Source organism: Urocitellus parryii, chromosome 5 (assembly GCF_045843805.1).
Source record: "Urocitellus parryii isolate mUroPar1 chromosome 5, mUroPar1.hap1, whole genome shotgun sequence".
NCBI classification, from domain to species: domain Eukaryota; kingdom Metazoa; phylum Chordata; class Mammalia; order Rodentia; family Sciuridae; genus Urocitellus; species Urocitellus parryii.
The window spans coordinates 107,377,203-107,398,912 of NC_135535.1; the positions used below are offsets into that span (position 1 = coordinate 107,377,203).

The 21,710-nt window shown below is 48.7% G+C and overlaps 2 protein-coding genes across 2 annotated transcripts; one reads left to right on the forward strand and one right to left on the reverse strand.

The window, feature by feature from the left end:
- Positions 1-876: 876 nt before the first annotated feature.
- On the reverse strand, positions 877-17,256 carry Ptms (parathymosin). The gene is made up of 6 exons (XM_026403274.2): positions 16,920-17,256; positions 5,181-5,866; positions 2,116-2,187; positions 1,831-1,909; positions 1,614-1,675; positions 877-1,434 (listed from the first exon to the last, which is right to left on the reverse strand). Exons 1-6 carry the CDS (start codon positions 17,254-17,256, stop codon positions 1,384-1,386), a joined length of 1,287 nt encoding a protein of 428 aa, XP_026259059.2. The 3' UTR covers positions 877-1,383.
- Mlf2 (myeloid leukemia factor 2) lies at positions 17,011-21,548 on the forward strand. Its single transcript, XM_026403259.2, has 9 exons — positions 17,011-17,202; positions 17,754-17,832; positions 18,089-18,215; positions 18,465-18,500; positions 19,107-19,160; positions 19,566-19,694; positions 19,827-19,986; positions 20,528-20,742; positions 20,995-21,548. The coding sequence occupies exons 2-8, from the start codon at positions 17,783-17,785 to the stop codon at positions 20,713-20,715; spliced, it is 744 nt and encodes a 247-aa protein (XP_026259044.1). The 5' UTR covers positions 17,011-17,202; positions 17,754-17,782; the 3' UTR covers positions 20,716-20,742; positions 20,995-21,548.
- The last annotated feature ends 162 nt before the right edge of the window (positions 21,549-21,710 follow it).

The following is a 21,710-nucleotide window of genomic DNA, read 5'->3' on the forward strand; positions in this document are numbered from 1 at the left end:
CAACTTTATGTTTAGGGCTGTGGATTTGGCTAAGTGGTTAAGTACCCTTGGGTTCAATCCCCAGTACCCCATCCCCCCAAAAAATTAATAATTTGCCAAAAATTAATAATTTGTATGAAGGCAAAAGCTGTGTTTGTGTGTGGTCCTGACCCTGGGTGAGTTGTGGGTATTTCCTTATCTCCGGTGTTGACAATTAATCAATCCCTCTTCCCTGTCCAAAGTTTCTAATCCACAGGTTCTGTACTAAGGGCAAGGGTGATGTAGACTTTGAAAAATGCTAAATCTTATACCAGATCAAATTTAAGGCAGAAAGGTTAGGGAAAAAATGCTGAGACAGACAACTCTTGTTCTGAGCCCAAGGAGCTCAGCTGGAAGAGTTGGAGGGCCAGTGACAAGGAGACAGGCCTGGGAACAAATTCTGGAGCTCTCCCCTGCTTGTTGGAAAGGAGCTTGCTTCCTGTGTCAGGCAGAGGGCATCTTCAATGCCAGGAAGTTTTCCCTCCAGATCCTAGGAAGTAGGGACCCAAGTCTACTAGCCTCTCCCACTTCAAGGGCGGGACTTCCTGTTTCTGGAGCTGTTTCTATTTGCCTGGTTCAGCACAATAGAGCTGGTAGCTTTCCACTGGGCTCAGCAGTGTCTAGATCTTGTGTGGGTTAGCGGGGAAGTGTGTGCATTGCTGGGGAGGAGCATCCCCAAGAAGCCAAACGAGACATAAGTCAGCTCTCAAAAGAAGAGCTAGGCTTCCACTGCATCCCTGGAAGGCTGACTTATCATTTGGAATTGTTGAGTGTGAGGTCAGCCAGTTACCCTCATCCTTTTCTACCCTTTCAGTGTACTCTCTGGACCTCGGGAAAGCAGAAGACAGGTTAAAAACAGAAGCGCGACCATTTCTTTATTAAATTATACAAAAAGGGGAGGGGAGGGGGGCAGCTGTGGGGCTCGGCCCCAACCCCGGCCCCACCCCGGCCTGGCGCTGTCTGACAGGAGGGGATCTGAGGGAGACCCAGGGATCAGGCAGGAGAGGGATAGGGCAGGACATGAGGCTGGGGGATGCAAAGAGTAGGTAGGAGAGGCTACCCAAGGACGAGGACAAGTGCCATGGTGGGTGAGGAAAGGGAGGAAGAGAGCAAGGAGGGGAGAAGGGCCACTGGGGACCAGCTGGGGAGCTCAATGGAGCAGGTCAGGAGGTGGAACAATGGCAGAGTGAGGGTGGAGGGACAGTGTCTGGAGAGGCGGAAATGAGAAGGCTGGGGAGAAAGGGTGGCAGTTCTGGTGCAGGATCCAGAGCAGGGAGCCAGGTGAAGGGTGGCTGTACTTGTCTGTTTCCACCCACACCTCCAGGCCCTGAGGGGCCTACTACCCCCAGCCCATTGGCAGGGGGCTCATGCCGATGCCCCATTTTCTGTCTTCTGCCGCTTGGGATCCGCTTCATCCTGAGGAGAGGAAAAGAGTTGGGATAGTTGTAAAATGGGAGAGGGGACCTCCCCCTGTCCCGGCTAGCCATGCTCCAGCCCCCGCCCGTGCCACCGCTAGGATCTGGGTCCAAGTCCAAAGGGCACCCAGCCCCTGCTGCATCCCTGACAGCCCCTCAGGCCCGGCAACCAGCCCAAACCTCCTCTTCGGCAGCTCTCTTCAGCGCGGGCCCTTCGTCATCCTCTTCTTCTTCTTCCTCATCTGAGGAGCCAGAAATGGGTCATTGGGGAAGAGCAGAAAGCTCTGGCAAAGACCCCCTGTGGTTGCCCTCAGCCCTGTTTCAGGTCTTCAAACCCACCCTGACTGTTCTTTTTAGCCCTGATTTTTCCAGCCCAACCTCCACTGCCCCTCCCCACCTTCTTCATCCCCTTCATCTTCCTCCTCTCCATCCTCAGCAGTTTCTTCTTCTTCCTCCTCAGCTCCGTTTTCTTCCTCCTGAGGGCATCAAGATAGGGAGTATTGTAGGGCTAGCTGCGCGCCTCTACACACCATGGTAAGGGGCACTGGGTGACAACAGGCCTCAGGGTGGGACAATGGGACATGGGCCAACACCCCAAGAAGGTAGCTGGAGGAAGGACGTAATAATAGGGAGGGAAGATGGTCGAGCACGTGTGGTCACCTCCCACCTGACCCCTGCACACCTCTACCACTTCTTTCTTTCGCTCTTTCCGGCTTGCCTTCTCCTCCACCTTCTCCTTCTTCTCTTTCAGATCCTGCAAGGGAAAAAGAAGTCACCTTTATTTCACCACAAATGATGTGTAGCCCTTCAGTGCCTCCAGACCTGGTTCTCCCTCTCTGCATTAAGTTTAGAGGTGTGTGAGTGAAGAAGGTGGCCACAGCTTAGAACAGAGGTACCAGGGTCCTTATATTAGGGCCACAGAGGGATTGACACCTGACACCTCTTCCCTAAGACCCAAGGGGAGTGAGAAAAGTCCCAATGAAAGGGGAACAGGCAGCCAAGGTAACTGATCCCCCATCCTTGACAAGTTCTTCCAAACCTCCCAGGCTGAAGAGTTCAGCTCAGCAAAGCAAATCCCCTCCATCTGCTGGCAGCCTCAATGCCCCACCCCCTTCATGTCCTTCCTCCTCCTTTGCCTGCCCCCTCCCACTGCCGGCTTTCCTCTGCCTTTTGTCTACCTCTGGGGCCTTTTCCTGAGTACTTTCTCTCTTGGGCATCTCTCCCAGCTTCCCCTTCAGCTCCTCAGGCCTTTGTTTCTCCCAATCTGTGTCTCCCTAATCCTCAAGATCCTACATGGTGGGCTGATCCTACATGGTCCTACATGATAGCTTAATGGTGGAGTGCTTGCCAGGCATGCATGAGGCACTAGGTTCAATCCTCAGCACCACATAAAATAAATAAATAAATAAAATATTATGTGTACCCACAACTTAAAAAACTTGGTCAAACTCTACAGAAATAGAGAGAGCACCCCAGCATAATTCCAGAACCTTACTCCCATTTTACCATGCCTATCCCAAAACTGCTTCAGGAGTTTCCTCCTCCCTACCTCCATAGTCTATACATTGGTGTGATGGAAGAGTAGAAGTGGCCATTTCCAATGGAAATGTAGGTAAAAGTAGGATAAAAGAAACATGGAAAGGAAAGACATGGTAGATGAAGAGAGCAAAAAACAGGGGAATGGGAAGATGGATGGGGCAGGTACCATCCAGTGAATCTTCCCACCACACTGCCCCTCTTCTTCACCCCAAGATGTGGTCAGGCACACACTTGTCCTATTCTGATCTGGCCCATGGGCATCTCCTATCCCATCTCCGGTGGATGCCCATGTGGGCATCCCCTCTGGACACCACACCTGCCTTCCGATTCAGTTCTCTCCCTATCCCATCACTTGGCAGGTTCTGAGGACACTGCAGATATCCTCCTGAGATCTGATCTGGTGTTGGTGTACAACTCTTGTGTACCTGATTCCATATGGATGGAAGTTTTGTGTGTGAACAGATCACCCTGGAACAGAATTGGGGATTAGAGAGGGGCTTGGTGCCAATAGGCTGGCCTAGGGCACACTCAGTTCCCTTCTCACCTTCAAGGTAAGCATAGCACACCTGATCCTCTAACTCTAAGTTTCTATTTCATCCTACTCTGCTGTCTTCATTTTTTTGCCACAAGGCAGGTTTGGCAATTCTAACACCTAGTGGGCTTTTCCCTATATCCAGGATCAAGAGACCCAGGGGCTAATTCAGCTTCTCCCTAGGGGGCTTGTACCAGGTTGGTAAGATCCTGGCCTGAGTTTTCTAACTGGGCAGTTGAAGGGAGGGAGGGAGAGGGAGGGAGAATACCAGAGTCCAAAGTCCAAGGGGCCGGACCCTCTCCTCCCCTGTACTGTCCTTCTGGTCACTGTCCTTCCATGATCCCTTTTCCAGGAGAGTATGTGACCTGGGCTCTAGGTCTTGGGCTAAGCAGCTCTCTGGCCTCAACACAGGCACTCACTGACACAGACTAATACTGATTCACACAGCCACAGAGGAGCGCCCACGCGATCTGGAGACACATGGCTCGGTGTTTGGGCATTCTGGCACACTCTTGAGACAGCACAAGAGCACAGTGGAGCTACTCGGTGCTCACAAAGCAACAACATGGCTCCAGAACGTCTACATCTCCACACGCACACATGTAACTGACACGGGCAGTCCCACACACTCGCTAGATTTTAGACATACAAAGACACCTACTCGTTGAAGTCACATGCCACCGCACAGCCCACCGGAGGGCCACACAGGCACACCTGTCAAAGCTCATACATGTGCCCTCTCCCACTGTCTTCCCCCCTTGTACTTCCCTGGCCTCCAAGAGAACTGTGTGACTCCTCAGCAACGCCCCCCCCCCCAACAAAATCCAGCTCCCAGCCCCCAAATCCTGGCCGCATTAATTTCCCAAAGCGACACTCCGCAGGTTCCCTAGGGAAATTAGAGGAAGCCAGGAAGAGAGGCAAGGGCAAAGGGATGAGGCCGGGAAGGGAGCTGATGAGGGCAAGGACAGCTCCATGCAAGGCCATGAAGTGCCAAGTCTCAGCTTTTCCAAAGGCTATATTCCCAACCCCCTTCTGATTTTTAGGTTTTCAAGATTTTTTTGGCGGGGTCGGGGGAGGCGAAAACGAAGAGAAAACTGAAAGCTGGTGCTGGGAAAGGAATGCATGGCGATGGACAGAAAGGAGGCAATGAGAGAAAAGAGGCAGATGCCGTCCGGGGAGAGAAGCAAGGGACAGGCCGCTAGGGGAGGGGCCCGAGAGGAGTAGCCTCCCAGGAGAGTCCTGTTTACACTTGAGGATCTCAAACCGCTTAGCAGCGGAAAGGTGAGGTCGGACTCAGAGGAGAGAGAGAGAAACGGGATGCAGGGAAGGGACAATGTAAAGCGAGGCACGGAGAGCTCCGACGGGAAAGCAGTCAAGGTAGAGGCGGGCGCGGTTGGGCCAGAGGGGGTGGGGACGCGGTGGTGGCCGGGCGCGGAACCGAGCAGCGAGGCCAGGACCGAGACGCCGTGCGCGCAGGGAAGCTAGAGGGCGCTGGCGCTAGCCGCGCGTAGCGGGGTAACCAGCGCCAGGCCGGGCAGCTGGGGGAGGGCGGAGTGGGGTCCGCCGGGAGCGGGGCGCCAGGGCCGCACGGGGCCGTCGGGGGCAACCTAGGGCCGTAGATCGCACCGCCACCAGAGGCAGCGCGGAGGCCCGGCCGCCGCCGCCCCTGCCCGTACCTTGGCGCTCAACTCGGCCGCTGCTTCCACGCTCTTCTCCGACATGGTGCCGGGGCCGGGGCTGGCGGGGAGCCGGGGTCCCGGGGCCGAGACGGAGAAGCCCTGGACGGCGGAGGGTGGCCGCGGCCGAAACCTAGCGCGGTGGCGACGACGGCGGCGACAGCGGCAGCGGCGGCCGCTCGGCAAGCTGTGTCTCTGGAAGAGGCGGCAGAGGCGCGCGGGGTGGGGCGGGGGTGGGTCCGGAGCTGAGACCCGCAGGGCTGCGGCCGTCCGGAGGGCGGGCGGAAGGGCGGTGCGGGCGGTGGCCGGCGCGCTCTGGCCGCGGTCGCTTGGTCCTGAGCTTGCCGCCCCCGCACCAGCAGAGCTGCCGCCGACCAGCCGCTGCCGCCCCCGGGAAGGGAACCCGCTTATAAGGCGGCGCTGCCCGACGGGAGGGGCTTCCCAGGGGTGGGGCAGGAGAGAGCGGGGAGGAGAGGAGATGGGAGGGGGATAAAAGAGGAGGTTGGAGAGGTGGGGATAGGAGGATGAAAGCGAGGGGAGGGAGAGCGAAAGAGGCGGGAGGGAGAATGAGACCAGGAGGGGGAAATGGAGAGACTGACGGCAGCTGAGAGAGAAGAGTGGGGAGAGGAGGTGGGAAGGGGTGGGGTTCCTGCGGGAAGACACCTCTCCAAATCCCAACCTACTGCCTGCGAATGTGGAGTCTGGCTCAGGGGGCGGACTAGCGAGGTGGCCAGAATCCTACTGACCCCCAAAAGCCCTGAGATGTTGCCAAGAGGCGGGGCGGGGGTGCAGATTGGGAGGCCGAGCAGGTATTTGAGAAACCAAAAGCTTAAAGAAGAGGAGGAAGGTTGGTTGAAAGCTACTTCTACATGACGCTAGATTTCCCATCTTAGTCGTCCATCGACATTCTCTGGGTAGCCTTGAGAAGGAAGGAAGGGATGGGAGAGCGGAAAAGGGCAGCCTGGCCTTCTCTCCTGCTGAAACTGACCTCTGTGGCCCTGTTCCGTTTCCTCCCTTCCTGATTCTTTACTGTGATCTGACGGGGAATCAGAGGCCCTGCAACCTCCTTTCCTCTCTCCAACTTCCACCTTTATTACTCGCCTCTCTAACCTCACTTTTATTTATCTGATTTTTTTGTTTGTTTCTCTTCAGCCCTCTTTATTCATCTCCCTAGACTCCTCTCTTACAACAATCTACATCTTCATTCTTCTGAAAGCAATTCTCCACTTCTTACTGATCCTCTTCTACCCTTGCACCTCAGGACTCTTTCCCTGTCTCTCCTAGACAATGCTGTTTTTGTTTTATCTGACTCAGTCAAGTCAACCTGGCCCCATATCATTAGCTGATTTTCCTTAACTCCTCTTCATGTCCTATTTTTTTTTTTTTTATTTTACATTTTCCCCCTGTTTGCTTTTCTCTTTCTCCTGCTGCCATCTTTGCAAATATAATACACGTCCAGATCTGGAGTTTCAGCCCCATCCTATTCTGGACATTTTACTCTCACCCTCAACCACGGTGTGTTTAGGGTCATTTTGAGAAGCTTGGGATTTCAGGTCGGGGACCTGGGTTGTTCTAAAAATCAGTAAGGTGAATGGGCTGGAGGTTGTGATTTGGAAGAAAGTGTATCTTTGGTGTGTCATATTCCATAATTGACATTATTATTACTCTTCACCTTTTTATCATTTCATTTTCTTAATAAAAGGGCATTCCTTGTTGAGCCATCATCATCATTATGATACAGTGCTTAAGTACACCATCTTTTGATCCCTTGATATACACACCTCGCAATTTCTCTCTTGACTCTTCTATCAGTTTCTCAGTCTTGGTCTCCTCAGAAATCTTGGGGCTCCACCCAGGCTTTTCCTTGCCTGATACTATCCATCTTTTTTTCTGAGATCTTTCCATTTCCCTCTCTCAATCTGTTTCTGTGACTCATTGGCTGATGTCTCTGGCGATCTTTCACCATCTCCATCTCTATACTTTCTCTCTTGCTTCGTTTAGCTCCCTCTTTCCCCCTCTTTCGCTACCCGTCCCCTCTCTTAGCCCTCCCCCCCGCCACAGGTCTCCCAGTCTCGCTCCTCCTGGTCGGTCTCTTTCCTCTCCCTCCCGCCCTCTTTTCCTCTGTCCCCCTTCTCCACCTCCCTGCCCCGCCTGCTGTCTCGGACACCCTGCTGGGCTCTTACCCTGTTGCCCTGGTAACCGCCCCCCACTCCGGTCACCTCCACTCCCCTCCCCCCTCCAATCACCGCCACCAACAACCTCCATCCACCTTCCTCCTATTTTTCCTGAGAACCAATAGAAACCCTGTTGCCAGGTGGAATGCTCATTTGAATCAGCCAATGCAGAAGCCTAGCTGCTTGCCCTGCCTTATATGGGGATGTGAGGAGGGCCACTCCCCCCACTCCAGCCCCACAGGGGACCAGCCCCTCCATAGTCCTTTCTCCCCCGCCCTGAAGGGAGATGTGGACCCTCTTCACCCTTTCATAAAGTGTCTGGCCTCCCACTTCTTTAACTGAGACCACCAGGGTTAGCGTGGGGTGTGGGCCGGACTGTGGGCTGGGCCTAGGGCTGGGGGTGGGAATGAGGTGTGATTAGGGAAGGGGAGGCGGAGGGAGCCGGGAATTTTGCCCAGGGAGGGGTGTCTGGGAGCGGAGGCAGCTGCAGTGGAAAATTCCAGGGAGATGGAGAGGCAGAGAATGGGAATCCTGCCCCAAGGCCCAAGGGAGCGCCTTGAGAATCTAAGAGCTTGGACACTAGGGTCCACAGGGACTCGAGGGGGAAAATTTAGGAGGCTGGATGCTGGATCTAATTCCTTTCCTGCAAGGGGGAAGCAACCCTTATCTTTTCTCTTGCTGGTTGGACCCCAGGCTTCAAGAGAAAGAAGCTAGAAATTAGATAGGATGAATTTGTAGTGAGTGAGATACTGGAAATCTACCCCAACAATCCTTGAAGTTAGTCTCTGGGCCTCTGGGGCCAGTGGTGTTACATGCCAGTTTTTGCTCCTTTTCATAAAACTACTTCTGAGCCTTTGTGGAGGCTTGTAGATTCCTGGAATTCTATTACTCTACAGCCCAATTGAGAATTTCTCCCATTGGTTGAATGGAGAAACTGTGCTGCTTACACATTTTCTGAAAGTGGGAAAAAGAAGACCAGGTGACAACAAGAGAGGCCTGATCCCTCTGATCTGACATCCTAGAAACTTACCTTACTACTGAATGTGGAAGAAAATTCAATTCTAATTACTTTCATGTCATTCTTAGTAAATTCTCCCTCTCCAATTTCCTGAATTTTTTCAGTGTGTATATTTAGCCCACAGGTTAAATGCAAAGGAAAGTCTAGTTGTTATTCAAGGCATTAGAGGACAGAAACCTGAGTGTGGGGCCATCTCCACTCATTTTACTTTTTTATCCCCATTCCACTCTCAATAACCTATTCCCCATTCCCCCCCCAAAAAAAAAAAAACAAGTCTGGAGAATTGAGAAGAGATGGGCTCAGGGAGGTAGGGGTTGGGGGGGGAGAGAGAGAGAGAGAGAAACCCCACTCAATCTAACTTTGGATCATATTCGAGTATGTTATCCCCAACCGTGTTAAATAAGAAATAACCCTCACAACAATTCATCATGAATGCTATTAGTCTAATTGGTCTTTATCAGTCATCAAAATTCTACTTACATTTAAATTAATTTAAAAACATTCTAAGGACCCAGGCACAGTGGTACACGCATATAATCCCAGTGCTTGGGAGGCTGAGGCAGGAGGATTTTGAGTTCAAAGCTATCTTTAGCAATTTAGCAAGGCCCTAAGCAACTTAGTGAGACCCTGCCTCAAAGTAAAATATAAAAAAGGGCTGGGGATGTGGCAAAATGGTTAAGCACCCCGGGTTTAATTCCCCATGTCAAAAAAAAAAAAAAGTAAAGTTTCTTTGTGCCCCTCCATAAAAAGCTTAACTTTTCCACGTCAACAAACTATAATTGATCTTCTACTAGGTAGTCAGGACTATGTTATATGATGGAGACACAAAGCTGAATGAAAAAGACATGGTGCCTGCCTCAAGAAATAGATGGAGAGAGCTTGGTAAATCAAAGTACAAGCTGATAAGGGCTCACCCTGATAAGGGACCTGTATCCAGCACTCTTTTTCCATCAGTCAAATCTCTCTGTATAGTATTTCCTCTTAGTATTCCATTCCTGGAGTCTATCCCTGATCTCTCCTGACTTTGCAGAGCTTCATGTCCAGTGTTTCTAACACCAAACAGACTTCCTTGGACTTCCACCCATACTGTTAATATCTTTTTGTGTATAATACTAGGCACAAGATGAAGAGCTCAATAAATGATTTATTTCCTGGCCCAGGGATATCATTTTGGATCCAATCTCAGAGATTACTTTTTAAAACCTTTTTTCTTTAGGTGGGGTGGGAAAACATACATCAACATACAACATGCTGCCAAGATACCAGGCTTGGATCTTGTCTGATTTGAGATTGTCATTAACTATTGATGTTCCAGTGGTCACTATCTTTCATGTTTGAACATCAGAACTAAAATTTCTCTGGCTTTTTTACTTCTCCCTGAACTTTCTCTCCAGTAAAAAGAATTGGTTTTATCATTATACCTATCCTTCAGATTCTTGACTGACTTTTCATATTCTTTATGCTCTCCTTCATGACCTCTTTTACACGTAGAATAGTTTGCTATTGCCCAAGCCTCCTCTGTTCTTCTTTAACTTTCTCCCCTTATATGTACTCTTCAAAAAGCTTTCATGGTCTTCAGAAAAGCCCAGAAGGAGAACATCATTTATAGTGCTTTCTAGCTCTATGCAATAAAACTTTCTGTGATGATGGAAATGTTCCTCATCTATTCTTTCCAATATAGTAGCTACATGTAGTTATTGAACACTTGAAAATGTGGCTAGTGCATTTTCTGAGAAAGTGAAGTTTTTTAGTTTAGGATTTTTTTTTTTTTTTTAAATATTGGGGATTGAAAGGGGTGCCTTACCACTGAGCTACATATCTCCTTAGCCCTCTCCATTTTTTTGTTTTGAGACAGGGTCTGGCTAGCCTCATACTTGCAATCTTCCTGCCTTAGCCTCTTGAGTCTCTTGGATTACAGACTTGTGCCACTGCACCCAGCCAGTAAATTCTTTTTTTTTTTTAATGAGGTAACTTTTTTCCCCATAGCTTTATTTTATTCATTTATTTTTTTATGTGGTGCTGAGGATCGAACCCAGGGCTTCACATGTGCTAGGCAAGCGCTCTACCACTAAGCCACAATCCCAGCCCGTGAATTTTTAATTTTAATTAATTACTTCCTTTTTGCAGTGTTGAGGATGGAACCCAGGCCTCATGCATTCTAGGCAAGCACTCTGCCATTGAGCTACACTCCAACCCTAACTTTAAATTAAATTTTAATAGCCATATATACTAGTGGCTACCAAACCTTGACTCTAAATTGCCCATCTCTCTCTCTCTCTCTCTCTCTCTCTTTTTTTTTTTTGTGTGTGTGTGTGCTGTGGATTGAACCCAAATGGCCCTAGGTTCAATTCACAACATCAAAAAATAAAACCCCTGTTTCCTTTTCTTTCTTTCTTTCTTTTTTTTTTTAAAGAGGGAATTTATATTTATTTTTATATATATTTTAGTTTTCAGCGGACACAACATCTTTATTTGTATGTGGTGCTGAGGACCACGTGCATGCCAGGCGAGCACTCTAGCTCTACCGCTTGAGCCACATCCCCAGACCCCCTGTTTCCTTTTCTACCTCCTTGTCTCACCTGCAGCCCCAGTGATTTGTAATTAGAAAGCCAAAGGGCTGAGGATGTAGCTCAGTGGTAGAGTACTTGCCAAGGTATGCATGAGGCCTTTGCTTTATTGCCAGCACACACACACAGAGGACAATTACAGTTGCTGTTTAAGGTCATCTAGACCACTGTTGCCATATACTTTACCATAGGGGTGTGTGTGTGTGTGTGTGTGTGTGTGTGTGTGTTTTCAGATTTTCACGTTTAATGTTTCAGACTAAACAGACTGTGCAGACAGGCTTAGTGGCACACGTCTAGTAATCCCAATGACTTGGGAAGCTGAGGAAGGAGGATCTCTATCTTGATATCTGTATCTCTCTCTCTCTCTCTCTCTCTCTCTCTCTCTCTCTCTCTCTCTCCCTCTCCCCCTCCCCTCCCTCCCTCCCTCCCTCTCTCCCATCTCTCTCTCTTTCAATTTTACTTGTTTTTGGGCTGGGGATGTGGCTCAAGCGGTAGTGCGCGCGCCTGGATGCGTGCGGCCCGGGTTCGATCCTCATCCTCAGCACCACATACCAACAAAGATGTTGTGTCCGCCGAGAACTAAAAAATAAATATTAAAAAAAAAAAATTCTCTCTCTCTCTCCTCTCTCACTCTCTCTTTAAAAAAATAAAAAAATAAAAAATAAAAAAAATTCTCCCTCTTTCTCACTAAAAAAAAAATTATTTGTTCTTATAATACACACATGACAGTAGAGTATTTTTTGACATGGAGTATTTTTTATTCTAATGAGGATGAGGCAGGAGGATCTCAAGTTTGAGGCCAGCTTCTCAGCATCTTAACTAGACCCCTGTCTCCAAATAAATGAAAAGGGCAGGGGTTGTAGCTCAGTGGTGAAGCATGCTGGGTTCAATCTCCAATAGCTATCAACCAACTAACTAGCAAAACTAAAACAGGCTGTGTAGCTGATCCAGGGGACCAATAAAGTGAACATGAAAACACTAGGGAAAATGGGACCAGGAGTGACAGTTAGAAACTTATTGAATGCAAAAAAAAAATAAAAAAAGAAAAAAGAAAAAGAAAAAAAACTGGGGGCTGGGGATGTGGCTCAAGCGGTAGCGCGCTTGCCTGGCGTGCGTGCGGCCCGGGTTCGATCCTCAGCACCACATACCAACAAAGATGTTGTGTCCGCCGAGAACTAAAAAATAAATATTAAAAATTCTCTCTCTCTCTCTCCTCCTCTCTCACTCTCTCTTTAAAAAAAAAAAAAAGAAAAAAACTGAAGGAGGACTTAATCACTATGAAGAGCAAATGTGTGCTGGCTGAACCCTTCTAGGTGACTTCAGTCTCAGAGGTCCTGTTCTTACTCTTTGCAGCCCTTTAAGCTATTTCACCGTGCATTTTCATGGTTTGAAGTCCTGTTACCAGCACAGATCTCAAACACTGGTAACTCTCAAATCTCTAGCTTAGCTTCTCTCCTGATCTCTAAGAGTCCTCACTCCAATTCCCTTCAGTTTCTCTCTCCCAGAAGCTCCACAGCTCACTTGTGTTTCCTATTTCAATTGATAGTACTCTCATCCACCCATGCATACATGGGAAGGGGCCATCATCCACCTTCTATTTCCTTTCCTTTTTTAGATTCTTTATAGTCCTTGAGGGCCTCCTCTTGACTCTAAGCCCCCTCCTCCCTCTACTTAAAGGGTCAGCATCACTCACTGACTTGAAGCCTAGGCTCCTTATGTTTTTTTTTTTTTTTTTTTTGATACAGAGGTTTGAACCCAGGGGTGCTTAACCACTGTGCCATATTCCCAGCCCTTTTTGTATTTTATTTAGGGACAGCGTCTCACTGAGTTGCTTAGGGCCTTGCTGTTGCTGAGGCTGGCTTTGAACTCATGACCCTCCTGCCTCATCCTCCTGAGCGCTGGGATTATAGGCATGCGCCACTGAGCCTTACTCCTTATGTTTTCAATCACGACTTAAGGATTTTTGTATCTTTAGCACCTATATCCATGCCTGGCATTTTATAGAAGTTCAAAAATATTTCCTGAAATACCTTTCTACTAAAAAACAGAATTTTGGGGCTGGGGATGTGACTCAAGCGGTAGCGCGCTCGCCGGGCATGCGTGCGGTCCTCAGCACCACATACAAACAAAGATGTTGTGTCCGCCGAAAACTAAAAAATAAATATTAAAATTCTTAAAAAAAAAAAAAGTAAAAAAAGTGCTGGGGGTGTAGCTCACTAGTAGAGCACCCTTGAGTTCAATCCCAGGATGGAAAACAAACAAACAAAAAAAATCAACATTGTTTGGATTAAATGGATGAATAATTAAAAAAAAATTAAAAAAATAAACAGAATGTCGTAATTACCCTATGTAACATCATTGCTCCACCTTCACTCTGTTCAAATATCTAGCTGCCCTGGGTTTGCTCCAGATGTGTGACCTCACACTTAAAGAAGGCCTCTTCTCTGGTCTAGCTCTACCCTCTCAAGGATTTCCTGACTTGGATCTACAAGATAGAGTAGTAAAGATAGGAATCATTTTGGTTCTCTTCCTTCCCAATGATATTTATCCTCCTTTGCCTTACCCCTGGCAGGGCCTGATTTCCCTTCTATATTCATATTTATGGAAAACTTGAAAGACTGAAGAATTCCTTGAAATTCATTGGACAGAGAAGGAAGGAAGATGGGCAGGCAGGGAGGGAGGGAAAGAGGAAAAGGGAAGGGAAAAGAAGCAAAAGGAAGGAGAGGGCAAGAGAAGGAAGGAGAAGGAAAGAGAAGGAATACAGGTATAAACTCTAGTTATTTGTAAAATTGTATGTATCCTTTCAATTCCTACAGTAGATAGCCACCTATATGGTAAGATAGAGGCTGCTGAAAATAAGCTAATACATCTCTGTCATCCCTACCTGTTTGACAATTTTTCTTTCCTTGGGATTGAACCCAAGGCCTCATACATGTTAAGCAAGTACTCTACCACTGAGCTATATTTCCAGCTTTCTTTATTTCAAGATAGGGTTTCACTAAATAGCCTCCAATCTGAACTTGTGATCCTTATATCTTGGCCTCCTGAGTAGCTGGGATTACAGGCATTCACCATCACACCTAGTCTCAAGAATGTTTTTTCTCCTGAATCCAAACCTAGGCTTTAGCTTGGCAAGGTCATGCAAACCTGTAATAACAGTGGCTCAAGAGGCTGAGACAGGAGGATCGCAAATTCAAAGCCAGCCTCAGTAAAAGTAAGGCTGCTAAGCAACTCAGTGAGACCCTGTCTCTAATAAAATACTAAATAGGGCTCGGGATATGGCTCAGTGATCAAGTGCCCCTGAGTTCAATCCCTGGTACAACAACAACAAAAAAAAAAAAAAAAAAAAAAGAAAGAAACCTTAGTCTTCAAGCTATGTCTCATGGTTAAGAGCTAAATTGTAATTTATAAATATTCCCAGGAGTGATAACACATTTATTTAAAATCATGCAAAGATAAAAATAATTGATATGAGATTCTTGAGTTTTGGAAGAAAGAAAAGGGCTGCAGCCACCTAAAGACAGTAGATACCATATAATCAAATAAGAAACAAGGAGACTAGAAGATTTTACGCCTCACATTGGCAGGGTCTGTCTTATCCTTTTCTTTTTATGTTTAGTACAATATACCTAAGAGAGACATCCTTAAACATTTGTTGATTGCCTGGATAATAAAGAACTTGCTGGGCTGGGGAGGTGGCTCAAGCGGTAGCGAGCTCGCCTGGCATGTGTGCGGCCCGGGTTTGATCCTCAGCACCACATACAAAACCAAATATGTTGTGTCCGCCGAAAACTAAAAAATAAATATTAAAAAAAAAATTTAAAAAAAACTTGCTTTGGGGTTAGGGTGTAGCTCAGTTATAGAACACTTACCTAGCATATGTGAGGCCCTAGTTTAAATCCCTATCACCACAAAAACGAGAAAAGAAAAAGAAAATACTTGCTTTGGAAGGAGGAGAAGACAAAAATAAATGTTCTTTTTTTTTTTTAAAGAGAGAGTGAGAGAGGAGAGAGAGTGAGAGAGAGAAATTTTTTTTAATATTTATTTTTTTTTTAGTTCTCGGCGGACACAACATCTTTGTTGGTATGTGATGCTGAGGATCCAACCCGGGCCAGGCGAGCGCGCTACCGCTTGAGCCACATCCCCAGCCCGAAAAAATAAATGTTCTTAGTTAAGTCTGGGTAGAAGAACTTTCAGTGGGGTAACTTTCTTTTGGGGTACTGAGGATTGAACTCAAGGGCACTCTACCACTGAGCTACATCCCCAGCCCATTTCTACTTTTTATTTTGAGGAAGAGTCTCCCCAAGTTTGGTCTCAAACTTGGCAATGCTCCTGCCTTAACCTTCTGAGTTGCTGGGATCACAGATGTGTTCCACTAGGCTGGGGTCACTGTCTTATTCCAAACTACTTTCCTTTGGGGCAAGAGGAAAGGGTAGTTGCATGGTGGGATGTCCCCATAGAAACTTAAGATCTTACTAAGTCTCTTTCCCAGAAATATCAATGGAAAACAAAATTTTTTGTACTCTTCCGGTTTTCTTTGACTTTGCAAGTCTGGCTTAACTGTCTGCTCCTCCAGTCTCCACTATTGTTTTTTCCTTTTTAATAATAATCAAGTCCAAGGAAACCTTAGAAGCCCTGCTCCCAGCACCTTTTCCTGAGTACCAAAGACCATCTCCTCTTCCCCCAGGGAATTGTGGGAACAAATCTATCTATCTCTCTCTCTCTCTCTCTCACCAGGGATTGAATTCAGAGGCACTTGAACACTGAGCCACATCCCCAGCCCTATATTATATTTCATTTAGAGACAGGGTCTCACTGAATTGCTTAGTGCCCCGCTGTTGCTGAGGCTGGCTTTGAACTCCTGATCCTCATGTCTCAGCCTCTGGGATTACAGGTGTGCTCCAGTCAGCACCAATGAGACTAAAAGCCAGAGTAAAGAACCAGCCAGAGTTGGAGTTTGGATGTGTCTGGTTCAAAGTCTACACTATTTAGTTGAAATCCCTGACCCCAAGGGGGAGGGCACTTCTCTTCAGCAGAGTCACATTTTATGCAAGACATTTACTATGTCAAAGTATCAGTTCCTGGCATTGGAGTCAGGTCTTCTGGGTCGCTTTTAGATTCACCCGGGGTGATCCTGGTTAACTGAGCTCTCCACCTCTTTTCCCCCCAAACTTTAGACCCTTGACCTATCTACCTAAATACAGGGAAGAAAGATTGGTGCCGGACTGGGAGCTTTTAAAGACACAAGAGCTAAAGAAAGGAGAAATTAGCACTAAACGAAGATTTCAAGGACTGGGGTGTAGCTCAATGGTAAAGCACATGTTTGGAATGCGCGAGGCCCTGGGTACAGCCCCAGCACCAAAAAACAAAACCTAACATTTCAGAAGCAGAGCTTTGACATTCCGACCCTTCACAGATGGGTCACTGAGTGGTTCAGGAGCCTTGCCAACACCAATTCCCAAAGGGCTTAAGTTCCAGCCTGGCAGAGGAGCGCCACCTGGCGGCCACTCCCCCAACCTGATTCTCTGCCCCAGTCAGACTTTTCCAAGCCTGAACTAGACCTGAGCTAGAGAGTTGTCACCTTCTCCTCTACGTCACTCCAACGGACCCCGCCCTCCCGAAGGGACCGGTCCTAATGCCTCCCGCGCAGAAAGGCTGTCCTCCCTCCTTCCCTCCCAGGCTAAACGCTTCCGTAGGCAGTCTGCTTAAAGGGCCCCCCAGGGATCCGCCCCACCCCGTCGCCCACAGAGAGCTAGCCCCACCCCCCAGGGGTGCCTGCCCCATTCTCTTTCCCCAAAGAAAGTGCTGCACCGCCCAGCCCCCTCTCTTCGCGGTCTTCTCCGAGGAACCGACTCCCCTCCTCCTCCTCCCACCCTCACAGGGAGTCTCTTCCAGTCCCCACAACCAAGATCCAATTTATTAATGAGGCCTCCCCTTCATCCCCACAGGACTGGTGGGCCTTGGCCCCACTCAGCTATACCGCCCCCTCGCTTGCTCCCCACCCACGCCAGCAGGCGGGGCTCTTGCTGCCCGGCCCCGGGGCGGTCTATCGTGACGTCACTTCCGTCCGGGCCTGGCCCAGGATCGTGCTCCGCGGGCCGAGGGCGGGGGTACAGAGGTGGCAGCTGAGGGAGTAGGCGGCGCGGGAGGCCGTGGAGCTCCAGCCCAGACCAATCCCTGCGTCCCGGGCCACGACCCTGATCCTGCAGCGCAGTGAGAAGCGAAACCGACCGGATGGGCCGCTGAGCCCGAGTCGGGGACCGGTGAGGCTCGAGGAGAGCGGGCCCGTGGGGCTGCAGGGTCTCTGAGTCTGGCATGCCTCAGGCCTCCCTCCTGCTCCCTCCGGCGGGGAGGCCGGAGCTGGGGCAGCCACGGGCAGGCGCGGTGGGAGAGGGAGGCCCGCCGCCTGGTGGGGGCGGGGGGGGTGACAGCAGCCGGGTGTTTTGTGGAGGGCGGGGTGTTTGGGGTCATTAATGGGGCGGAGGGCCGGCACTCGGGATTCTCGTGAAGGACTGTGGCGTTAGGGGAGGAGCGGGGAGTGTGCTCCAAGCTAGGGCTTTGGGAAATGGATGGCTTTGAGTGGGGGAGGCCAAAAATTGAGAGACTTGGGAAAATTTTCCATGGCTCTAAATGAGAGAGAGGGGTTTGGAGCGTTCTTCTCTTCTAAAGCGTTGTGGGACACCTGGAGAAGGGTCTCCCTGGAGTTTGGAGGAGTCAGTATTTGAAAGGAGCAGTGCTCAGAGTCGCACTAACCTGAGCGGGTATTTTAGAAGCCTGGCTGCCTCCAAGTAACTGAGTCTCAACATCTTAACAGTGCGGAGCCCCCCTGAAGCTGAGATCAGGATGTTCCGCTTCATGAGGGACGTGGAGCCTGAGGATCCCATGTTCCTGATGTGAGAATTCCCTCCCCCTCATGCTTTAGAGCTCTCATCCCACTCCACTTCAGGTCTCTGAGCAGTTGAAACTGACATCTGGGTTCCCAAGGCTGGGACTGGTTGGAACTGGCTGGATACTCAGCTACAGCTCCCACTTAGAGGGAAGTCGGCATCTGTGTCACTGAGTGCCCTGTGACTATTATTCTGGGGGTTGGGGGATAGGCGTTTGACAGCTTGGCCTTTCTGCCACCCATACTGTATTTTCACTCAACAGGGACCCCTTTGCTATTCACCGTCAGCATATGAGCCGCATGTTGTCAGGTGGCTTTGGCTATAGCCCCTTCCTTAGCATCACAGATGGCAACATGCCAGGGACCAGGCCTGCCAGCCGCAGAATGCAGGTAACAGTGCTGAAACATACCTGAGACCCAGAGAAAGGTTGGGGGCAATTAGTAAAGCACATTAATTTTCTTGTACTAGAACCAACTTGGCAAGTGCAGTGATCTCCTAGGAGTGGAGTTGGGTCTGGAAAAAGTGTTTTGTGGCCCCTTTTAAGGATGGAAAAATAAAATGGAGGTTATGAGTCTGGTTTGGGGTGGTAAGGAGAAAGGATGTGGTCTCTAATTGCTGTTCCTCATGTGTTGCTGTAGGCTGGGGCTGTCTCCCCCTTTGGGATGCTGGGAATGGTGAGTCCTTCTTGTGTTCCTCAGTCTCAGACACTATAACCTTAGATGTTATTTCCAAATGTGCCACTCAGGAATAGCCTTGTGGGTGGCCCCAGAATCTTTACTTTTGATACTATTCACAAAACTTAGAGTTGATGAGGTGCTAGGAGTCCTGTGAGCTAAAGATACTGCTCACTTCTGTGCTCCTATAGGTACATACCCATTCAGAAGATGTAATTGTGTAGCAAAATTTGTTCTTTTGAGGGGGCAGGGGCAGTTGAAGAGCCAAGGAGATGGATTTTGGATTTTAACATTTTCTCAAGCTCTGCCTTGTGAGCTTAGAATCCGTTGACTGGATCATTTCCAAAGACAGGGAAATATGACAGTCAGGAGAGGGAAAATTGGATTAGAGCAGCCGTAGAGACTGAAGAAGGGGCCAGCAGTTTATGGAGGAGAAATGAATGTTCTGACTATGTTAATGGAAAATGATAAATAGCAGTTGCTAGATATGCAGGAAGAAGAGAAAGGGGATGTATAGCCAGGTTTCTGGAAGGTACCTGAGCAGCAACATTCCATCCGAGCCCTGACATTGCTTCCTTAACTCTGTCTTTCATCTCTTTCCTCTAGTCGGGTGGCTTCATGGACATGTTTGGGATGATGAATGACATGATTGGGAATATGGTGAGACTTTTGCACCACATCCTTCCCATGCCCCATATCCTTTCCTTAGTGATGGCTGGCAATACCTTGTGTTTTCTTTGGTGGGATTGGGGGACTGCTAGCGAGGGAGTTGAACTGGGTGAAATCACTGAATCAGAACACTGGGATTCTGAATCTGCTCTCATGCCCAGATGTAAAGAAAAGCAGTATTCTTTTTAAATATGCAATTTGGGTTTTATCTCTTGAGTTTCTTCTTGTTTAGTGTTGGACTCAAGAAGAATTGGGCGTAGGTGGTTAATGATGTTTTCTCTGTTCTCACATTTGTGAGAAAGGTACAGGCAAGAACAAACAGCTGAAGGGGAAGGAAATCCCTCCTCCAGAGAGAACCTCTCCCCATTCAGTCCTGCCCTCCCTTTTCCTCCTCAGGAGCATATGACAGCTGGGGGCAATTGCCAGACCTTTTCATCCTCTACTGTCATCTCCTACTCCAATACTGGTGATGGTGCCCCCAAGGTCTATCAGGAGACATCAGAGATGCGCTCAGCACCAGGCGGGGTATGTGGGGACAGTGGCACCCACCACCACCTTTTTTCAGAAATAAGTTGTGGGTGGTGTGTTCATCCTGGGATGTTGTAGCCAGGGCTTTGGAAGGGACAACCAAGTATGCCATGTTCTGCCTCATCTTAGATCCGGGAGACACGGAGGACTGTCCGCGACTCAGACAGTGGACTAGAGCAGATGTCCATTGGGCATCACATCCGAGATAGGGCTCACATCCTCCAGCGTTCCCGAAATCACCGCACAGGAGACCAGGAGGAACGGCAGGACTATATCAACCTGGATGAGAGTAAGCCTTCCTTCCCACATCCTGCCCAGCAGCTCCAAGTCTAGTTCCTCTGAGCTATATCATAGCTTTGTCTGCCTGCTCCCACAGATATTTCTTGTGCAAAATTATGGGCAAACCCTATACTTGAGACTTGTTGTCAGGTTAGGCACCCAGTCAGGTGCTGGCATTGTCCTGCCAGAAGAAGACTTTGTCACTGAAATCAAATATTGTTAGTATTCTACCCTTTCCTATCTAGATCAGTTTTTTCCTTTCTCCTGCTATTATTTCACCTTTTTCAAATCAGTAAATATTTATTAAATACCCAGGGTGTGTATAATTCCTCTTTCTTGAGTAGTCATGCTTTAGGCCTGCCAGTAGTGTCCAGGGACCATGTGGAAACCCAAAGAGCTAAGTAAAGTTGTTCCCTTCCATGCCTCTGTCCCCCCAACCCCACATCCCTTCCATCTTCACCACTAGTTTTTATCTTAGAAGTCTTACTGTAGCATCTGCCTCCAGCAGCATGCTATGTGGAGGTACCATATCTGTTTTGTGTTTTCCTCAGGTGAGGCAGCAGCATTTGATGATGAGTGGCGAAGAGAGACATCCAGATTCCGGCAGCAGCGCCCTCTGGAATTTCGAAGGCATGAGGCATCTGTGAGTGGGGGTCGAAGGGCCGAGGGGCCTCCCCGCCTGGCCATCCAGGGACCTGAGGACTCCCCCTCCCGACAGTCCCGCCGCTATGACTGGTGAAGGCCCTCTAGGTCCTCAGCCTTTCATGTAAGTATCTGAGGGGGAGGAATGGTAAGGTGACAAGCCCAGAAGGGGGCTGGGGAGCATACCTTTGCACCTTCCTCTGCCATCAGGCAGAAGCAATCCAGATTCCCAGCTAATACTTTTCTTAATAGTTTAACTTCTAGCTGGCAAAGAAAGAAAAATGCTCTCACTGGAATAGAGGATCAAATCCTAATCTTTGGCTTTTTTATATTTTTTTCTTCCTTTTGATATGTGTTCATCTTTCTTCCCTTCCAGGTACAGGCTGAGAGGCTGAGAAATCATCCCCTGAAAAAACTTTTTCCTGTCCAACTCCCACCCCCAATTTAATATTAAATTAACAGACAAGCTGGCCCCCACCTCTCCCTGGGGGTCTCAGGGAGAACCTTACACTGCCCTCGATACCTACATTTTCTGTCTTTAATCCCCCTACCACACAATGACTCCACTTGTTCTATTATCCACTAACTTGATTTTTCATTTTGCTGCTCCATCTTCAAACCTCATTTTCTCCATTGTACCCCTGCCATGCGCAGAAGGGGTGAGCTCTGGGTTTAGAGACCTCCATCCCTTAGCTACCCTGGATCTTTGCCCACCTGTTCCTCAGAGCCCTTAGTACAGGAGTCATAGTCCTGTCCAGGGCTGTGGAGAGTTCCAACTCTTATCTCCTTCTCCCCACGCTCCCATTCACTTACATCACAAAAACCTTCCCCATACCCTTCTTTGCCTTTATTTTTTGATTTGTGCAACTTGTAACTAGGTGTTTATGGAATAAAGGAGAATGAGAAAAAAAAAAAAAGAGGAGGATTCTGGCTGTACTTTGCTTGTTCAACTTTCCTTTCTCCTAGTCATATTCTTACTCTTCTTTGTTTCTTGCTGTGTCTCAGCCCCTTTAATGGTGACAGTGGGGCTGTGGGCTAGCAGGGGAGGGCAGCAGCAGTCAGCTGGGCCAGGCTAGGGGATGAAATTGAAGC

What these genes read in the sequence shown, in the direction of transcription:
- Ptms (XM_026403274.2), bottom strand. Translation starts at nt 17,256, where the DNA reads ATGCCAGACTCAGAGACCCTGCAGCCCCACGGGCCCGCTCTCCTCGAG. An exon ending in CGGCCGAGTTGAGCGCCAAG is followed by an intron (nt 2,188 to 5,180) that starts GTACGGGCAGGG and finishes TTTCCCTTGCAG; the next exon opens with GATCTGAAAGAGAAGAAGGA. An exon ending in GAAAGAAAGAAGTGGTAGAG is followed by an intron (nt 1,910 to 2,115) that starts GTGTGCAGGGGT and finishes TGATGCCCTCAG; the next exon opens with GAGGAAGAAAACGGAGCTGA.
- Mlf2 (XM_026403259.2), top strand. Translation starts at nt 17,783, where the DNA reads ATGTTCCGCTTCATGAGGGACGTGGAGCCTGAGGATCCCATGTTCCTG. An exon ending in GAGGATCCCATGTTCCTGAT is followed by an intron (nt 17,833 to 18,088) that starts GTGAGAATTCCC and finishes TTCACTCAACAG; the next exon opens with GGACCCCTTTGCTATTCACC. An exon ending in CTGCCAGCCGCAGAATGCAG is followed by an intron (nt 18,216 to 18,464) that starts GTAACAGTGCTG and finishes GTGTTGCTGTAG; the next exon opens with GCTGGGGCTGTCTCCCCCTT.